The following is an 18,038-nucleotide window of genomic DNA, read 5'->3' on the forward strand; positions in this document are numbered from 1 at the left end:
CCTGATAATAAAAATGTGGACCTTGGACAAAGAAAAGCATGGTTGTAAACATTCACCTTAAGTCTGAAGACACATATCAGTATGGGAATAAATGATACATAACATTATCGAATATTTTTTTAATCCTACAAAGTTCTAAACTACATGATACAGACAGTGCCCCACTTACAATGGTTCAACTTAATGATTTTTCGAATTTAGGATGATGCAAAACCAATACTCATTCAGTACTTCAAATTTTGAATTTTGCACTTTTCCCAGACTAGTGATATGCCATAGGATGCTCTCTGTGATGCTGGGCAGAACAGCGAGCACAGCTCCCAGGCGGCCCCGCGATCATGAGGGTGAACAACTGATACACTTACAGCCGTTCTGCACCCAGACAGCCACGCTGCTTGTCACTTTCAGTACAGTATTCAACAAACTATTTGAGATATTCAACATTTTATTATAAAATAGGCATTTTTAGGTGATTTTGCCCAACTGCAGGCTAACGTAAGTGCTCTGAGAAGGTTTAAGGTAGGCTAGCCTAACCTATGATGTTTGGTGGCTAGGTGGATTAAATGCATTTTCAAGTTATGATGGGTTTATCTGGATGGAACCTATATAATTCAAGGAAGATCTGTATACTATTTTATTTCTTGAACTTCTCTAGGAAACCCTAGTCATTTTAAAATAATAAAGATTCATGTAGAGTCTCTTGTAAGATCTAAATATCTGCATTATCTTTACCATGTTACACAAGAAAATGCCTAAAATCTAGCAAATGAACATCCTTGCCTAGGGCCACATGCCAATATAGTGGTAAAATGAAAAGTGAATGATCAGGAAAGACGTTCTTCCCTGGAAGAAAGGAAAGTAAGTAATCTGGAAAGATGACATGCAGTGCTTATGACATGTCAAAATATAAAATAAACCTGTGCATTATCTACATACATCCCCTGGAGAATGCGGCAATTTTACTACAGCTATGTTAGTGATCCAAGGGTCCCTTCCGAGAATGGCCAGTCTACTGAAGGAAGAACGGAGGAGTGAGTTCACCTCCCATTTTACAGAAAGTAATAACGCTATCACATGTGAATTCTCTCAGCACGCTGCCACGAACCTCCACGCATTTGCATTCACTCTTACCTCTTTCTCTCTCTCATCAAAGACAAGATCTTTTTCCTAAATCCAAGGTTTGTCTCCACATGTGCTCTACCTCATGTCTTTAAAGACCTTGCTCAATCCATTATCCTCGTTTGCTTGGGCATTTTCAATGTTTCTCTTTCTTTTAGAATTTTCATATGTACATATAAATATATTTAAGCCACACCCATACTAAAAACTACTCTTTTTTAAAATATCATTTTTGAACCACTTTCCGTTTATAGAGTAGCTTTGTGAAAAAACTTGTCGGTAAGTCCTGACGCTATGTCCTCATCCTTCACTCAGTTAGCCCACTGCAGTGTAGCCTCTACTCTATAAAGAATGAAACTCAAGGCTTCAACCACACAAATCCATAGACTATATTGCTTCCCCTGAGCTCTACGCTCATCTCTCCAATTTCTTATGACATATTTTTCCTTGGCAATATCAAAGAAATTTCAAGGTCAATGTGAATGAGAATGTAACTCATTACGTCTCTCCTCTAATGTTTACTTTCTATACATTCTTTGTCTCTGAGAATGCTATGCCCACCCACCAATCTGCCCAACTGCAAAACTTAAGGTTATACTAAATCTCATCCTTTCCTTCACCTTCAACTTCCAACAAGCCCCAAAGCTATATCGTATCTCTTAACTATTTCTTAAATATGCCACAACTTTCCATTTCCTGTGTCATTCTCTCTAGTTAAGGTTTTCGACACTCTTTGCCTAGACTACTAAGATGACTTTCTAACTAGATTTTCCTGCTTCCAATCTGGCCACTATTAAATCCACCTTCTCTTCTACTAGCAAAGTGATCTTCTTTAAAGTTATTTAAAATCTTGTAATGTGTTCACTTTACCATTAGAACAAATTCAAACTCCACATCATGATATTTAGGACTTTTATCATTTTGTCCTTGACTACATTTCTAATCTCATCTCAGCCGACCACCATTGCTGCACATCCCATACTCCAGCCATATCAAAATACTGTTGATTTGCCAAATGTATCATACTTTCTCATGATGATATGGTTTTATACATCTTTCTTTATCCCACAAATATGCCTGACTCTGTTTTGATTCTAGCTAAATTATATTACACCTTCAAAAATTACTCAAGTGTTATATTTCAACTGAAACGTTTGACTACTGTCCTTATCTTCCTCCAGATCTGCGTTGGTTCCTTTTCTCTGTGCTCCAGGAGACTCCTGTGTTGACCTCTTCCTAACCCTATAACAAGAAGTCTGGAGGCTGAACACTGTAAAGAACAGAAATATTGAAGCACCTTACCTGAGATAATACAAATAAAATGTCAAAGAATAAATGATGAACAGGAGGATATGAATGAGCCCCAAGAGCATGACACCAATTTCCCTATTTCCCCCTCTCCCAAGCCCCTGACAACCACCACTCCACTCTCTGCTTTTGTGACTTTGACTAGTTTAGATATCTCATAGAAGTGGAATCATGCAGTATTTGTCCTCCTGTAAAATCACACAGTATTTGTCATTCTGTGACTGGCTTATTTTACTTAGCATAATGTCCTCAAGGTTCATCCATGTTGCCACATATTGCAGGATCTCCTGCTTTTTTAAGGATGAATAATATTCTATTGTATATATATATACCACATTTTTCTTTCTTCATTCATCTGTCGATGGACATTTATGTTGTTTCTGCATCTTGGCTACTGTGAATAGTGCTGCAATGAACACAGGAGTGCTACTATCTCTTTGAGATGCCAATTCTAATTCTTTTGGATAAACCCCCAGAAGTGGAATTGCTGGATTATATTACCAAGCTACAGTAATTAAAACAGTATGGTATTGGCATAAACATAGATATATAGACAGAACAGATAGAGAGCCCAGAAATAAATCCAGGCATTTACTGTCAACTGATCTTCAACAAGAGTGCCAAGAATACACAATGGGAAAAGGATGGTTGGTCTCTTCAACAAATGGTGCTGGGAAAACTGGATATCCACATGCAAAAGAATGAAATTGGAACCTTATCTTACACCAGAAAAAAAAAAATCAACTCAAAGTAGATTAAAGACAAATATAAGACCTGACACTATAAAACTTCTATAAGAAAACATAGAGGAAATCCCCATGACATTGGTTTTGGCAATGATTTCATGTGATATAGCAATGGCTTTAAAATGGACAGGCAACAGAAGCAAAATTGGATGAGTGGGACTATATCAAACTAAAAAGCTTCTGCACAGCAAAGGAAACCATCGACAGTGAAAAGACTTCTAGCATTTTTATACTGCCTTCTATTTGTTGTTTTTCTTCTTTCTTCCCACACATAGATTACTTGCTAAATTAACGATCTGACAAGGCAAACCCTATGATACTCAGGATCGAAGCTGAAAGATGATTCCTCTGTTGGTGATTTTGGCAGTGGTGGGAAGAATGGGAAGAAAATGGGTTGGAAGGAGGAGAAAAACAATTTTAGACAAGCTTCCCAGAAATTGCCGAGAAAGCCATTGGATATCAAGAGATAACTCCTTGGTTCCTGTTGATCCCTGGTTTTAAGAAACAAGTATAATGTTTTACAGCAAACCTAGCTCTCTTGATTGTAGAAAAAACATTTACCCAAAAGTCAAGTAATTTCTCAGCTGGTTTTCATGACAGCTGTTACACACAACAAAGGAGAGTTCTACCCCAGACATGGTTCTAACTTCTCTTCTTTACCGTGTTCTCACAGCCTAAGGATATGACAAGACCAGAGGCTGAACACTCTAAAGAATAGATGGATTGAAGCACCTTACCTGAGACAATACAAATATAAAATCAAAGAAGAAATGATGACTAGGAGAATGTAAAGCAGCACCGTGAGCATGACGCCGAGAATGCCTGATTGCATGCTTCTTACAAACGCCCAGTACAGCTTTGCTGCATCAGCTACAGGACTCTCCCCATTGTGTGTAAGCCGCTGACAAAAGAGAATACAAATTAATCAAATAAGGATGCAAACACCGATCAACAAGTTAGAGTAATATAAAAACACAAAGACTATATAATATAATACTATAATTTATTTTTAAATTAAATTTTCAAGGTAGTGGAAGATCACTGGATCTTCAGCTGCACAAAGAAAAAAAGAAAAAGACTGGGTTTGTGTGGTTGGTTTACCAAGTTTTTCTCATTTCCCTGTAAGCTTTTAAATATGTACACTCTACATGCAATTTATAAAGTAAAAGCCATGTTTTATTTATGTACTATTAACTTCTGAATTTAATGAGCATGAGATATGAAGAAATTAAATATTATGGTGGAAAGATTCCTTTCTTTCTGAAACAGATTTGAAAGGGATTTAATTTGCACTAAGCATAAAATAGATGGCTTATTTTAGAAACTTATAAAAAAGTTAACAGGCTATTTAATGTAAGCTTCAAAACTAAAGTTTACATTAGGTCAATTTAACAATAAGTCTTTATTTTAGACAAGGAAAAACATATTCTATATTGGGTTAGAAACAAATATAAAGCAGTCAGCTCTTTTAAAACAAATATGAAATGCTATGGACCTAAAGCTTTGTCAGATGACACCCTGGACCTTTGAGTTTTATAAAACACAAATGTCCTTTAATTATGACTCTCATGATAGCCAGTGAAAGTAATATGCATTATAAACATAAAGTAGGGAATTTTTCTCCAAATTAACAAAGAGGAAAAATTTCTTTACTTTTTAAACTAACAATTATATTCATATAGCTTAAAAGGGCACATTCAAAACTAGCGAATCCAAATCACATATGTACAGGTAAGATCAGAAGCCTAGAGAGGTTAATTTGCATTTTTCCTACTGCAAAATATCCTTTTGTGATTGGGCAGTGACTAGAATTCAGATGTTCCAACTCTCAACTACTGCTTCAAAAGTTTTATTTTTATATTCTGTACCCGTTCATTGGTCTACCTTGCAAAATGCAAGTCTGTTGCTAGAATTTTAGGCAGCAGATCTGCAAGGGTTGTCATGCATTTCTCCTATTTCAGATCTTACCTTTCTGCTGTTTCTTAAAGGTAAAGAAATAAGACATGGGATTCATTGATGAAACAAGAAAAAATGATATGTTTGATGCCGATAACATAATCTAATTTATAGATGTTAAATCATTCATTTAACCCACATGTATTGCACTGAATGCCTACTCTGTGTCATTGAGCTCTGAAATAAAAGAGTGAATAAAATTAGACAAAATCCCTAACTTCTTGGAGCTTACTTTAAGTGTGTGCGAGGGGGAGAGGAGACAAATGCTAGTAACTATATAAATAAGATTAAGCAACATATATGTTATACTAGAGGATGATATTATGAAAAAACATAAAGCAGAAAAAAGTCATAGGAGAGATAGGGGTGTGTTATTAAACACTGCAATCAGAAAAGATGTCTTGGAAAAGGTATCCTTAGAGACCTAAAGGATATCAGGGAATGAGCGCTATGCCTCCCAAATGGAAGTCATCACACACTGCCATATTATATCTTTGTGTGTGTATATTTTGATTCTCCAACTAGATTGTAAGTTCCTGCCTGCACCATTGGAGCAATGGCTGTTACGTCTTGTATCATCCACAGAGCATAAGTATCATCATTTCATCATAATCCTCATCCTTGTTCCTTTCATTTTCTCTGGTTGGTGCCTTAGATTTTTCAAATTTTTTCCCAGTTGGTCTTTCATTTTATTCTCCCAACAATACTTTGAAATGAGTAAGGTAGGTGTTACTATTTTTAGATATTATTACTTTTTTGTGATGCATACGAGGAAATTGAAGACTGAAGAAGTTAACTGACTTATCCAACCAACGTTATGTAGCTAAAAAATGGCCAAGCTGGAACGAGAACCCATTTCCCCCGACTCTAAGCTCTTTCTATCACTCCACAATCACTTCTAATTAATTCTCAAGAATTGTTTGCTGAGTGAAAATGCTTGCGTTCCGTCTTTGTTTGCTCTTTGTTCTTGAGTACTATTCTTAACATCTATATTGAGGTCAGGAACAATGCCATATTTATTCTGTATCTTTTAAAATCCTGTGCAGAGAGTATATAATCAATAAATACATGCTGATCAATTAAAACATTCAATAGCAAATCTTTCCTATACTTTTTATCTAGATTAGGGCTCAGGCAGAGAAAGAATTTATAAACTCAATGGTCTTGTTGAGCACAGTATCATCCATGAGCGTTAGGGGAAATGCATTGCCAACCTCTGAGCCGGCAAACTAAGAGACTGACAAAGTGTTATTAGCAACATCAACAGCCGCTCAATGCTTCAGCCTCAAACTATTCTACCTGACCCATCTCCTTTTAGATTACCCTGTAAAAATGTATCCAGAACAAAAACTATCATAAACTTAGATAGCACCTCTCTTGGCTGACTGATCTATATCAAATGCAGGTGATCCTCAGCTTTGTCTGCTAAACGCAAGTGCTGAAAGAACAGGAGGTCTGAACTCGGGCAACTTGAATCTCATGAGTGACATTCAATCTATGATAACTATGATCTCACGTGGGGCAGTAGTTCTCCAACTTTAATGAGCATGAGAATCATCTGGAAGGCTTGTTAAAACACATAGCTCCTCCCCAGAGTTTTTGCCTCAGTAGATATGGTGCAGGGCCTGAGATTTTGCATTTCTGTTCAGTTCCCAGATGAAACTAATGCTGTTGGTCCAGGGACCTCACTTTGAGAACAACAGCTTTCGAGTGGTGCTTCTCAAACTTCAGTGTGCTGTTAAATCACTGGAGAGCATGTTCAAATGCATGTTTTGCTTCACTTGGTGGGAAGGTCCAAGTGTAGCCTCCAGTGCTGCTGATCTGTGGATTGCATGCAGCTTTAGAGACTTTTTAAAGACAGCAAATGTAGATGTCATCCACAATGAAACATGATGGATTCTAACTGGAAAGTCAATAATTGTGCAGATTGGAAATGAGCCTTCAGCTGTTCTCTCCAAGTAGCGAAAGATACGGGTGCTATACTCATCTATTAGAACCCAAGTCAGCTTCCGTCAGATTACAGACCTCTGATCTGGTTCCCAGATGACCATGCTGGGGGCTACTTTCCTACAGATTACCTCAGAGGCCCCTCAAATTAAAGCTGCTCATTTTGGCAGCTGCCTTTGACACAGTGTGTTATTCCGCTATTAATCTCTGCAGGGGGAACTGATTGGAATAAGGAAATCCATTCCAGGAGGGCTACAGACATTCCTTATGAGGGGATCTCAGAAGATCATAAGGGACAGCTGCTCATCCACTCCAAATGGCTTCACATGTGGTGTTGCAATAGGATCAGATTAGCACCCTGTCTGCTCAGTATGCACATCAGGCCTCTGGGAGGCATTGTGAGATGTTATAGGAGATGATTCTTCCTCTCTACATCTCCTGCTCAACTAACTTTGATGGTGTAGTCTTCTCCTTCTAACCTGGAGTCTGAGAGAAGTAGGAATGTGTATGAAATCCAGTTGGCTCCAACTCAATCCACTCAGAATCAGAATGAGGCTAGTTAGCAAGGTCAAAAGACGTAGAGATGGAGTAGGAAACACAACAACTTCTGACTGACAAGGCTCCCTCTTTGGACACGTCATCAAGGTGTTCAGTGACACTGAGTCTTCAGAGGGTGGTCGCAAGCTAGAAGGTGAAAACAAGTCAGCCTTCCAAGTACTGATAGGCTTTCCTCAGCACATGATTCTACCTCTGATCTCCAGCAGCGGGACAAGAAACTGGATACACTGGCAGGCTGCTTTAATTCATTTTCATAAGGGTAAATGATCTACGTGGTTGCAGAGTCAACTATCATACTTGTCTTCAGATTCTAAGCATTTACAACAGAGGTCATTTCACTGAGAAATAAGCAGTCAGAATTCTCTGAAAAAGTCTAAAAAACCCTTAGCAGACGCAGTGCATCAAGGTCCCCAGTCTTGTTAAGGAACCCTGAGCAAAGAGAAGGGAGAGGCTTTCTCAGTAAAGCATCTCGCACCTGTCACATTATGGTCAATCCACAGAACCAGCATCTTTGGCATCACGTAGGAGTCTGTTAAAATGCAGTATCTCAGGCCCCACCCACTGAATCAGAATTTGCATTTTAATAAGATCCCCAGGTGACTTGCGTGTACCTTAAAATTGGACATGCACTGCTGTAGCATAGTGTGGGCTAAAAGATAGAAATAAAAACAGCAACAGGCTTCACTGATCCTAGCTGCTTACCGCAGCACCTGACAATATCTTCATGGATGCACTTTGGACAGCAATTGGGTCTTTAGTTCTAAAAGCACATGATTAATGGTAAATTCCATTTCAAATACAGTTAAAAAGGAGAGTCCACCAAAAGACTGCATCTCTATAATCTGCTTGGCACAATGAATAAAGTCTAAACACATATATACCAACTATAAAAAGTTTTTTCTTCTTAAAGGGAAAAAATATACCAGTTATGGAACATTATTCCATAAATTAAGACAATTTTATAATTTGAATATTTGATCATATTGATTTATTTATAGTATCCATCTGCTCTCTTGCTTGGGGCTGTATCGCATAGCCAGGTTTACAGTACAAAAATTTAGTTAAAATTCAAATTTCCTTTCCCTTTTCCTATCGAAATCGCTTGAAAACTTGATGACTCCAAATTAAAGTGTTTTCTGGCTTGAATTACTCCATTATTTGCTAATATCTTTAATTTTGCTTTGATAATATGATCTAAAGCTTTTGTCAACTTCAATGAAACTTACGTAAAGTAACCAAATTACAGGTTGTGGGTGGTGGTTAATAAGCAGGACAGTAAAACTTTCCCCTTGAGCCTTGCCTTGCTGGAGCTTGGCTTTTCCAAGCTATACTGACATTCCTAGATCTTCCCAGCACTCTTGCCAGATCTTTCCTATGCAGCTATTATGTCAGTGGTTCTCAAACTGTGGTCCCCAGACCAGCAATATCAATGTCATCTAGGAACTTGTTAGAGAGGCAAATTCTTGGGCCCTACTCCAGATCTACCAAAACAGAAACTCTTGGGGCAAGACTCAGCAATTTGCATTTTAACAAAACTTGCAATAGATTCTGATTCAGATTAAGATTAGAGAACCAGTACATTCCAGCAACACTAATCAGGAATTCATAGGCCTAGCAAATTCAAAGCAATAAGAGATTCAGATGCGGCGATACATTTACATTAATATTTACATCAGTTTTGCCTCAAATTATAGCCCCAATATTCATAAGTAAGTTAAATATTTTGATATAATCATAGTTGTTATCAGGAATGGCATACATTTGATTTCACAAAACAATGTATTGATTCAAACTTTGAGGAAGAGATTTCAGTATAACGGGAGGAACACCAGACTCAGAATTCACAGATCTGGGTTCTAGTCTTAGTTGCAGTGTGGACTGGCTATGTGGCCTTGGACAAATCATGTAATTCTGTGTGTCTTGTTTCTCCCAGCTGTAAAGTGAGAAGAATACTTGTCCCACCAACTTACAGTGTTGTTGTAAATATACAATCAAATAAATTGTCTGAAGCTGTTTGAAAAATATGAATTATTCTTTAAATATTAGAATTAATATTGCTATTGTTTATATCATGTACACTAGTACATCATTGATAATCATGAAATCCTAAAAGTATGTATTTTGGGGTAAAGATGCACTGCTTGTTATTTCATAAGCTTCACAAAAGTAAAAATACATGCATATGGAGTAATTTTTTAAAATTTATTTATTAGAAATATTTTTAAAACTCTGATTCTTCTTCTTGAGTATATTTGTTACAGAAGAGTAAGTATAACATCATAAAGCAAATAAATAACCTAACCAATTAATGGAACTTCTGTATGATTACTTTTTTATAAAGTTTGCCTGTGAAAATCCTTAACATTAAAAAAAGTTGCCAACAAGTGGTACAAAAACAGACACACACATCAACGGAACAGAATTGAAAGTCCAGAAATAAAACCACACAGCTACAGACAGATAATCTTTGACAAACGAGCTGAGAACATGCAATGGAGAAAGGAAAGTCTCTTCAAGAAATGGTGTTGTGGAAACTGGACAGCCACATGCAAAAGAATGAACATAGACTGTTCTCTTACACCATTCACAAAAATAAACTCAAAATGGATCAAAGACTTAAAGGTAAGACCTGAAACCATAAGACTTCTAGAAGAAAATATAGGCAGTACACGCTTTGACATCAGTCTTAAAAGGATCTTTTCAGACACCATGTCTTCTCAGACAAGAGAAACAATAGAAAGAAGAAACACGTGGGACGTCATCAGACTAAAGAGCTTCTACAAGGCAAGGGAAAAGAGGATTGAAATGAAAAGACAGCCCATCTACTGGGAAAAAATATTTACAAATCACATATCCAACAAAGGGTTAATCTCCATAATATATAAAGAACTCACACAACTCAACAACAACAAAAATCAAACAACCCAATCAAAAAATGGGCAGGGGGTATGAACAGATATTTCACCAAAGAAGATATATGGATGGTCAATAAGCACATGAAAAGTTGCTCATCATCACTGATCATCATGGAAATGCAAATCAATTCTACACTAAGATATCACCTTACACCTGTTAGAATGGCTATAATTACCAAGACAAAAAATAACAAATGTTGGAGAGGTTGTAGAGAAAAAGGGATCCTCATATGCTGATCGTGGGAATGCAAACTGGTGCAGCCACTATGGAAAACAGTAAGGAGATTTCTCAAAAAGTTAAAAATAGAAACACCATATGACCCAGTCATCTCACTACTGGGTAGCTATCCAAAGAAGTTAAAGTCAGCAATTCAAAGACGCTTATGCATCCCTATGTTCATTGCAGCATTATTCACAACAGCCAAGACATGGAAGTAACCTAAGTGCCCATCAACTGATGACTGGATTAAGAAAATATGGTATATATATATATATATATATATGGGAATACTACTCAGCCGTAAAAAATGACAAAATCATCCCATTCACAACAACATGGATGGACCTTGAGGGTATTATGTTAAGTGAAATAAGCCAGATAGAGAAAGACAAACTCTGTAGGATTCATTCACGCATGGAAGACAAACAAACACATGGACAAACAGAACAGATTAGTGGTTACCAGGGGGAAGGGGGGCTGGGAGTCGACACAAAGGGTGAAGGGGTGTACCTATAAGATGACTGACAAATAATAATGTACAACTGAAATTTCACAATGTTGTAAACTATCATAACCTCAATAAAAGAAAAGTTACCAACAAAAAATTAAAAAATGAAGTTGCTGTGTAATAATTTTGAAAAATGTACTAATTAGTTTGGATTTGATCTCCAACATTATTTCCTGCTTGTTTTGCAAGTATTTATTTAAGATAGCTAAAGTTACACTTAAATTGATTATATTAGATAACCAGAATTTTTTATTATGAGAGAAAACTTCACTTCAAGATGAGTATTGAATTGTTCATGATTACTTAAACTTCCCATGTCAACTTATTTGTGCACTAAAGCTAAATTCTACATCAAGGACTCATATCCCAATGATTTTATTTGACTTACCCCCAGGACAGTATCCACTATGAACACCGCCAATGGGTCCAGAACTGTCCATAGTCCCATGGTAATGATTAACTTTGACAAGACATCAGAGCAGGAGGCAAACAGTAGCTGACAGCCCCATCTGATCAGAAGCAAAGGAAGTATCATTGTGTTCAACATTAAAGGCCCCACCACAACCACAAGCAATTCTTCTCCGATGTCAAGTGAAGAAGTTGAGTAGCAAAGCTCAACCGTGAAAGGGGAAAAATGGAATCTGTGGGAAAACAGTAAAACCACATATGTGCAAACAAGAGGAATTATACAAAATGCCAGGTGTACAAGACAACTTTAAAAACTAGGTTCTTTCTTTTTTTTTAATATAGAAAATCTGACACTTAATAGTACCACAAAATTGTGTTAGAAGTCTTTATCTTTTCCCGAACTCTTAGTTACACCTCAACAGCTCACTTTCAAGGAAAAGGCAAATTCTACCTTGTTCACTGTTCTTCTAAGTGTCATATGTAACCATAAAAGGGTATCAATTTTACACGCCGAGTAGAACGTTCTATAGACTAAGACCTGCCCTGCAGTTCACTCGCTGGTAGGCTATCTGAAATGCAAAATAAACCATTGGACTCAGTCATAGAACAATCTCTAATGGAAATCAGAAGTACAAATAAATCTAACAATTCTTCAGAGTTTTGGTATAGCTGATTAATTTTGCTTGTGATTCCTCTAGCTAAACCACTAAATACAACAACAATACTGCTAACAACAAACTTTCAAACTTCTAAGTTGTTCTAAAAGGGACATCTTGACACAACCTAAGCATCTTAGGGTTGTATCCAAGGTGAGCCCAGCAATTTAGATAGTCTTGATCCGGGCTTTGGCACCCTCTTTCCACGCAAAGTGAGACTTCATTGTGCTCTAAATTTGCCCCCCATGCATTTCAGGCTTTTAAAGCCATTTTGTAGTTAATCCTGCTTGTGCATCCTACTTATCAGCTCTCTGCTAAAAAGAGTTCTTCCTTTTATCCACTCCTTGACCTTTACTTTGAAGGAAGTTCTATGCTTTGTTCTTATGTTGTTGTGAATACCAAATAAAGTAATATGCGTACCTTTCTTGGCAGAGGGCTTAACATAGAATAAGAGCAGAAGAAATGCTTATTATTGCTGTAGTTATTATCATGTCTCATAACTACGATGGGACACGGAACTAATGTCGGATTCAAGCCTGCAAATGTAGACAATAGGCAGCACAATATCCTAGAATATCTTAGGTCCTCTATTGCTTAAGAAATTGGATAAAGTGGGCTTTCAAGATATTTTTTTCAATCTCATTTTATTAACAATCAATAAAGACAGAGCTTCCTTTTCTATTGAAGTAAGAGAGCAGATAGCAAAAAGCAACTAGCCCAAGCATTTAACATCCATCTTTTCTACTTTGGAAACCATCACAGTAACAAAGAAAACAGAAAGGGAGAAGGGAAGGAATATACTATCTGTGCGAAAATTCTCCCTTGAAGATATAGTTATTTAGCATATATAAATTTGCATATTCTATAACATATTCAGACATTTTTGATTCACTTTCAAAAGATGATCAAAACCTATATGTGTATTTACGAGATATACACATATATTCCTTTTCATAGTGTCTTAAAACTGTCTTCAATCTTCTTAATTGAAAATATACACACATTTTTATTTATATCTGTACCATCTACATTTCAGAAAATGAATTTTACTTGTATAGATATCTATCTGTCTATCTCTAGTGTCTATGGAATCACGTTTATGGAGAGATAACCTTTAAAGTGTCATCTTTTTCCAGAGGATAATGGCCCAGAAAGCTGCCTGGGCTTGAATTTGGTAATTGTTTGAATTCAATCATTTTGCAGAAGAGGCAATCTTTGCTTCTTTGAGTATAGATGATAAATCATACTTACATTACTTCTAAGATACCTTCAACCTAAGTCACTCTGATAAAATCAAAATAGAATAAAACATGGTCACTAAATTCCTTTTTAGATTCTGCTCAGATATCAGAACATATTTGAACCTGCTAAATTTTAAATAAATATGGATGTACCAGTTATGTATTTGTAAATACAGGCCCATAAGATGAGAATACAATTGTAACAGAAGTTCCTGCTTTTAGATAAAGACAGTTTTGTCTTTTCAAATCATACCTGTATTTTAGTATTTATGGTAAATGGGTAGAGAGGAGTTTTGTCCTTTCATTTGGCCTATCAAGATGAAAATGCATTCCTTTGACTTTCAGGGGAAAGCACTCACTTTGTAACAGGAGTTGAAGTGGCCTGGAGGAAAAGCCACTGGCTAAGGTAATGCAGGTAGAGCCTCAGGAACCAGAGAGAAGCCACCAGCAGAATAATGTACCAGAAGCCCTGGCTTCGCCATTGAGCTAATTGAAGTTCTGAATACACTGATGCCAGCACAAAATGGAGATGCTTGAAGAATTCTCCAGATCCACGACTATAAGCAACTGAAGAACAGCTACAAACAAAGAAATAGTAGATGAATTTCTGGGTTTAAATCACAACCAAAAGTAAAATATTTTGAGAATGATAGTAAAGACATTGTGAAATTAAAATTGAATGAAAATATTTCTTAAATATTTGGAACTCAAATTATTTATGTTTCTTCTTGCTATAATGGATGACTAAAGGGGAACAAAAAGGAACATGGCTATGAACATGCAAATCAAAATAACAATGGTCTATCTCCTCATACCAACTAGGATGGCTATTATCCAAAAAATAAAAGCCAATAAATAACAAGTGTTGATGAGGATGTGGAAAAATTGGAACTCCTGTGCACTATTAGTGGGAATATAAAATAGTGCAATTGCTATAGTAAATAGTATGTCAGGTCCTCAAAAAATTAAAAATAAAATTACCATATGATCCAGCAATACCCCTTCTGGGTGTATATTCAAAATAATTCAAAGCAGAGTGTTGAACAAATATTTGTACACCCATGTTCATAACAGCCTTATTCACAATAGCCCATAGGTAGAAGCAACCCAACTGTCCATTGAATGGAATATTATTCAGCCTGAAAAGGGAAGGAAATTCTGACACACGCTACAACACGGATGAAACTTGAGGATACCATGCTACCTGAAATGAGCCAGTTACAAAAAGACAAATACTCTATGATTTCACTTATATGAGATACTTAGAGTAGTCAAATTCACAGAGACAGAAAGTAGAATGGCAGGTGACAGGGGTCCTGGGGGGGTGGGGGGGGGGAAGTGGAGAGTTAGTGTTTAATGATAGAGAGTTTCAGTTTTTCAAGATGAAAAAGTTGCGGACATTGGTTGCAAAACAATGTAAATATACTTAACACCACTGAACTTTACACTTAAAAATGGTTATGATGATAAATGTTATGCTGTGTGTATTTTAAAACAATTAAAAACCTAAAAACATATGGAAATAAATTATCATAAACAATAAACATTTATTTAAATCCTTAAAATTTGTAATATATTCCTGCTTATCTCACCTACCCACAATGATCCCTCTTTATTAAGATTAGATTTAATTATTTGCATAGAATTTGTTAAAAGTTAACTATTTCATTTTAAAAGTTGAAATGAGTTGTTAATATGCCACTGAAAAATATGAATAAGAATTCAAAACTTAAGAATTCTTAGGGGCTGGCCCCGTGGCCGAGTGGTTAAGTTCGCGCGCTCCGCTGCAGGCGGCCCAGTGTTTCGTTAGTTGGAATCCTGGGCGCGGACATGGCACTGCTCATCAGACCACGCTGAGGCAGCGTCCCACATGCCACAACTAGAAGAACCCACAACGAAGAATACACAACTATGTACTGGGGGGCTTTGGGGAGAAAAAGGAAAAAATAAAATCTTTAAAAAAAAAAAAAAGAATTCTTTTAATCCTTAACATGGTACTGACATTTTCTGTTGAAATTAAATATAAAAGAATTACATACAAGGTATTCTGATTTAGCTCTGATTTCCTCTGGGTTTGGTGTTGAGGGCAAGAGGTGTTTTCAAAGTTCCTAAAATTATAGGTTTTGCGGGAAAGAACATAAAGAGACTATCTGAAAATAACTGTAGAGGCAGCACTCACTCGCCACTCAGTCCCAGGAATCTGTGCAGGGAATAAAGTAGAGGCACCACAGCTTAGTGGCTAAAGGACAAGCTCTGGAATCTGACCGCCTGGGTATAATTCCTTTCTATGCCATGCTTTCCTCCTACGGAAAAGGGAGATGACAATAGTACCCATATCTGAGGGTCAATATGATGACTAAGTTACAGATGCAAAACACTTTGAACGGTCCTATCCCTGTGCCACTTTCACAAAGCAACACATACTAAATCTGCTGCTTCTCCCTCTTTCTCCTCTTCCAATATTTAGCAGAGCTATTGTGAAATAGGCTGGCCTTCCATCAAGCCCAAGAAATGTAGGAGGTCTGTATAAATGCTGATAGGGTTCCTTTCATTTTTAAAGAGAGATGAACATGGATATGCATATATTTGTTATTTAATTAAAACAGTATTATTGTCGGTATATGCCATCATCAGTTTATTAAAATGTTGGTTCTTTTAAACCAGTAATCAATCTTTATAACAACTATATTCCAAGTTCCTGGATTAGCTTGTCTAATTCTATTCTAGAAAGATATTCTAGAACAATTCAGTAAATTCCTCAAACAAAAATAGTCTTGATTATAATCATGTTACCAAAGAAGAAGGTAGTATCATAGCAAGTAGTTCAGTGACTTGGTGACTAACCATGACAGGTCAAGGCATAAGGAGAACATAACAAATAAAATTTAGAGACAGATTCAAAAGAGCTTACAGACAAAAGCTCATCTCTCTCTGAAGACTATCAACTATGATGACAATTGTACCATGAGAAGGAGATTAATAACAAAAAGAAGAGTCTTTGGGGGGTGGGGGATAACAACAACAGAAGTAAAAGAAAACCCACTTTTCCCCTTAAAATTCCAACCCGGGACTGTAGCCTTTTGGTCTGCACAGGACTAATGAGGCACCGAGCTTGACAGCGACAGTTCCCTTTTGTTGTTCTTGTGTGCATTGTGCCGTGAAGGTGTAGAGCATCGTCTAACTGAAACTTACGTGCAGTCTTTGTACTGAGCAGGCTTTTCTATTACACAAATGAGGAACAGTTAAACAGGAAGCAGGCCCCCAAGAGACTTTGGTTTACAAATGGTAATATAGTCAGGGGGTTGCCTTTCTTATAGAAGGATTCCAGAATACCTTACTATGTTTACCATCATGTGAAATGAAACCCAGAACTTTCTACACTGCTAAAGCAAAATATTCTGTGCACGATCTCCTCTTCAGTTAATTATTCTGTCACTGTTTTGCCCCTTCAAAGAGAAGAGAAAATCAAATACAGATTTGGCATTGTGTTATTACAAAAAACTGGAAAATCTCAAATGATGCAAAACGGAAAAGACAGTAGCTTCTTTGACCTTTGGAAATTTCCAGGGTTCTTTTCATGTCCATTGACATAAATGACTAAGCAGTGTAAATGTCTATGCACAGAGCCCACTAGAAAGTCATACTTTTACCATTAGTTTCACTGAGAAAATGTTTCCCACTCACATTCAGATACACATATTTGTTTATGGGATGTTTTATTTAGGACAAATAACACTGAAATTTCACTGTGTACCAATTATGTCTAATTCAAAATATTTTGTACCTTGTCAACACAATTCAATATTGTTTTTATTTGTTTAACAATGGTAACTATAGCATCTGGATTCAAAGAATTAAGAAAAAGCTGGAATCAATCAGAGTTTAAAAAATTATATACTGCCAAGTCAGAAATTAATAAAAGAAGCAGTTGATGCTAGATGATGCCAAATAAAAGGATGTATTGAAAAGCTCATTAACTGAACAAAGCTGGTCAAGTATAACCTCATAAACAATTTCCATATGACAAGAAAATAGGACAGTGACATTCATTTTCTTTTAATCATTTTGAATTTGCACCTGAAATGTAAATGTGTACTGATATAGAATTACATCCGCAACTCTCTCTCCATAAACCTTTCTTGAAATACATTCTATTCAAAAGAAAATTCTGCATCCATGTTTCAAAATTGTCTTGAAAGAGAGCATCTTTTTCATTCTTGTATACATGCAAGGCACATTATAAAATGCAGTGCCATTGTGCAATAATCTTCATCCACATTTCACCTGTTCTTTCCTTCCTCTGTAATCTTTCTTGGTTATGTACAAAGAGTATGACCATCAAAAGGATAATAAATGGCCTCTGCCACTGGGGTGTGTAATACGTATAGTGGGAATTGATTTGTTGGTTATGAAGGAAGCCACAGAGCACACAGATCACCACAAAATCACATTGAGG

At 36.5% G+C, this 18,038-nt stretch overlaps 1 protein-coding gene across 1 annotated transcript in view; it reads right to left on the reverse strand.

Moving 5' to 3' along the window:
* Nucleotides 1-18,038, reverse strand: part of LOC103563474 (uncharacterized) — a 308,328-nt gene that overhangs the window by 89,934 nt on the left and 200,356 nt on the right. Inside the window, exons 16-18 of the mRNA XM_070585104.1 lie at nt 13,942-14,160; nt 11,666-11,918; nt 3,911-4,074 (exon numbers count right to left, since the gene is read on the reverse strand). Coding sequence (XP_070441205.1) covers nt 3,911-4,074; nt 11,666-11,918; nt 13,942-14,160 — 636 coding nt within the window. The remainder of the gene's footprint in view (nt 1-3,910; nt 4,075-11,665; nt 11,919-13,941; nt 14,161-18,038) is intronic.

The sequence above is a fragment of the Equus przewalskii genome, chromosome 19 (assembly GCF_037783145.1).
Source record: "Equus przewalskii isolate Varuska chromosome 19, EquPr2, whole genome shotgun sequence".
NCBI classification, from domain to species: domain Eukaryota; kingdom Metazoa; phylum Chordata; class Mammalia; order Perissodactyla; family Equidae; genus Equus; species Equus przewalskii.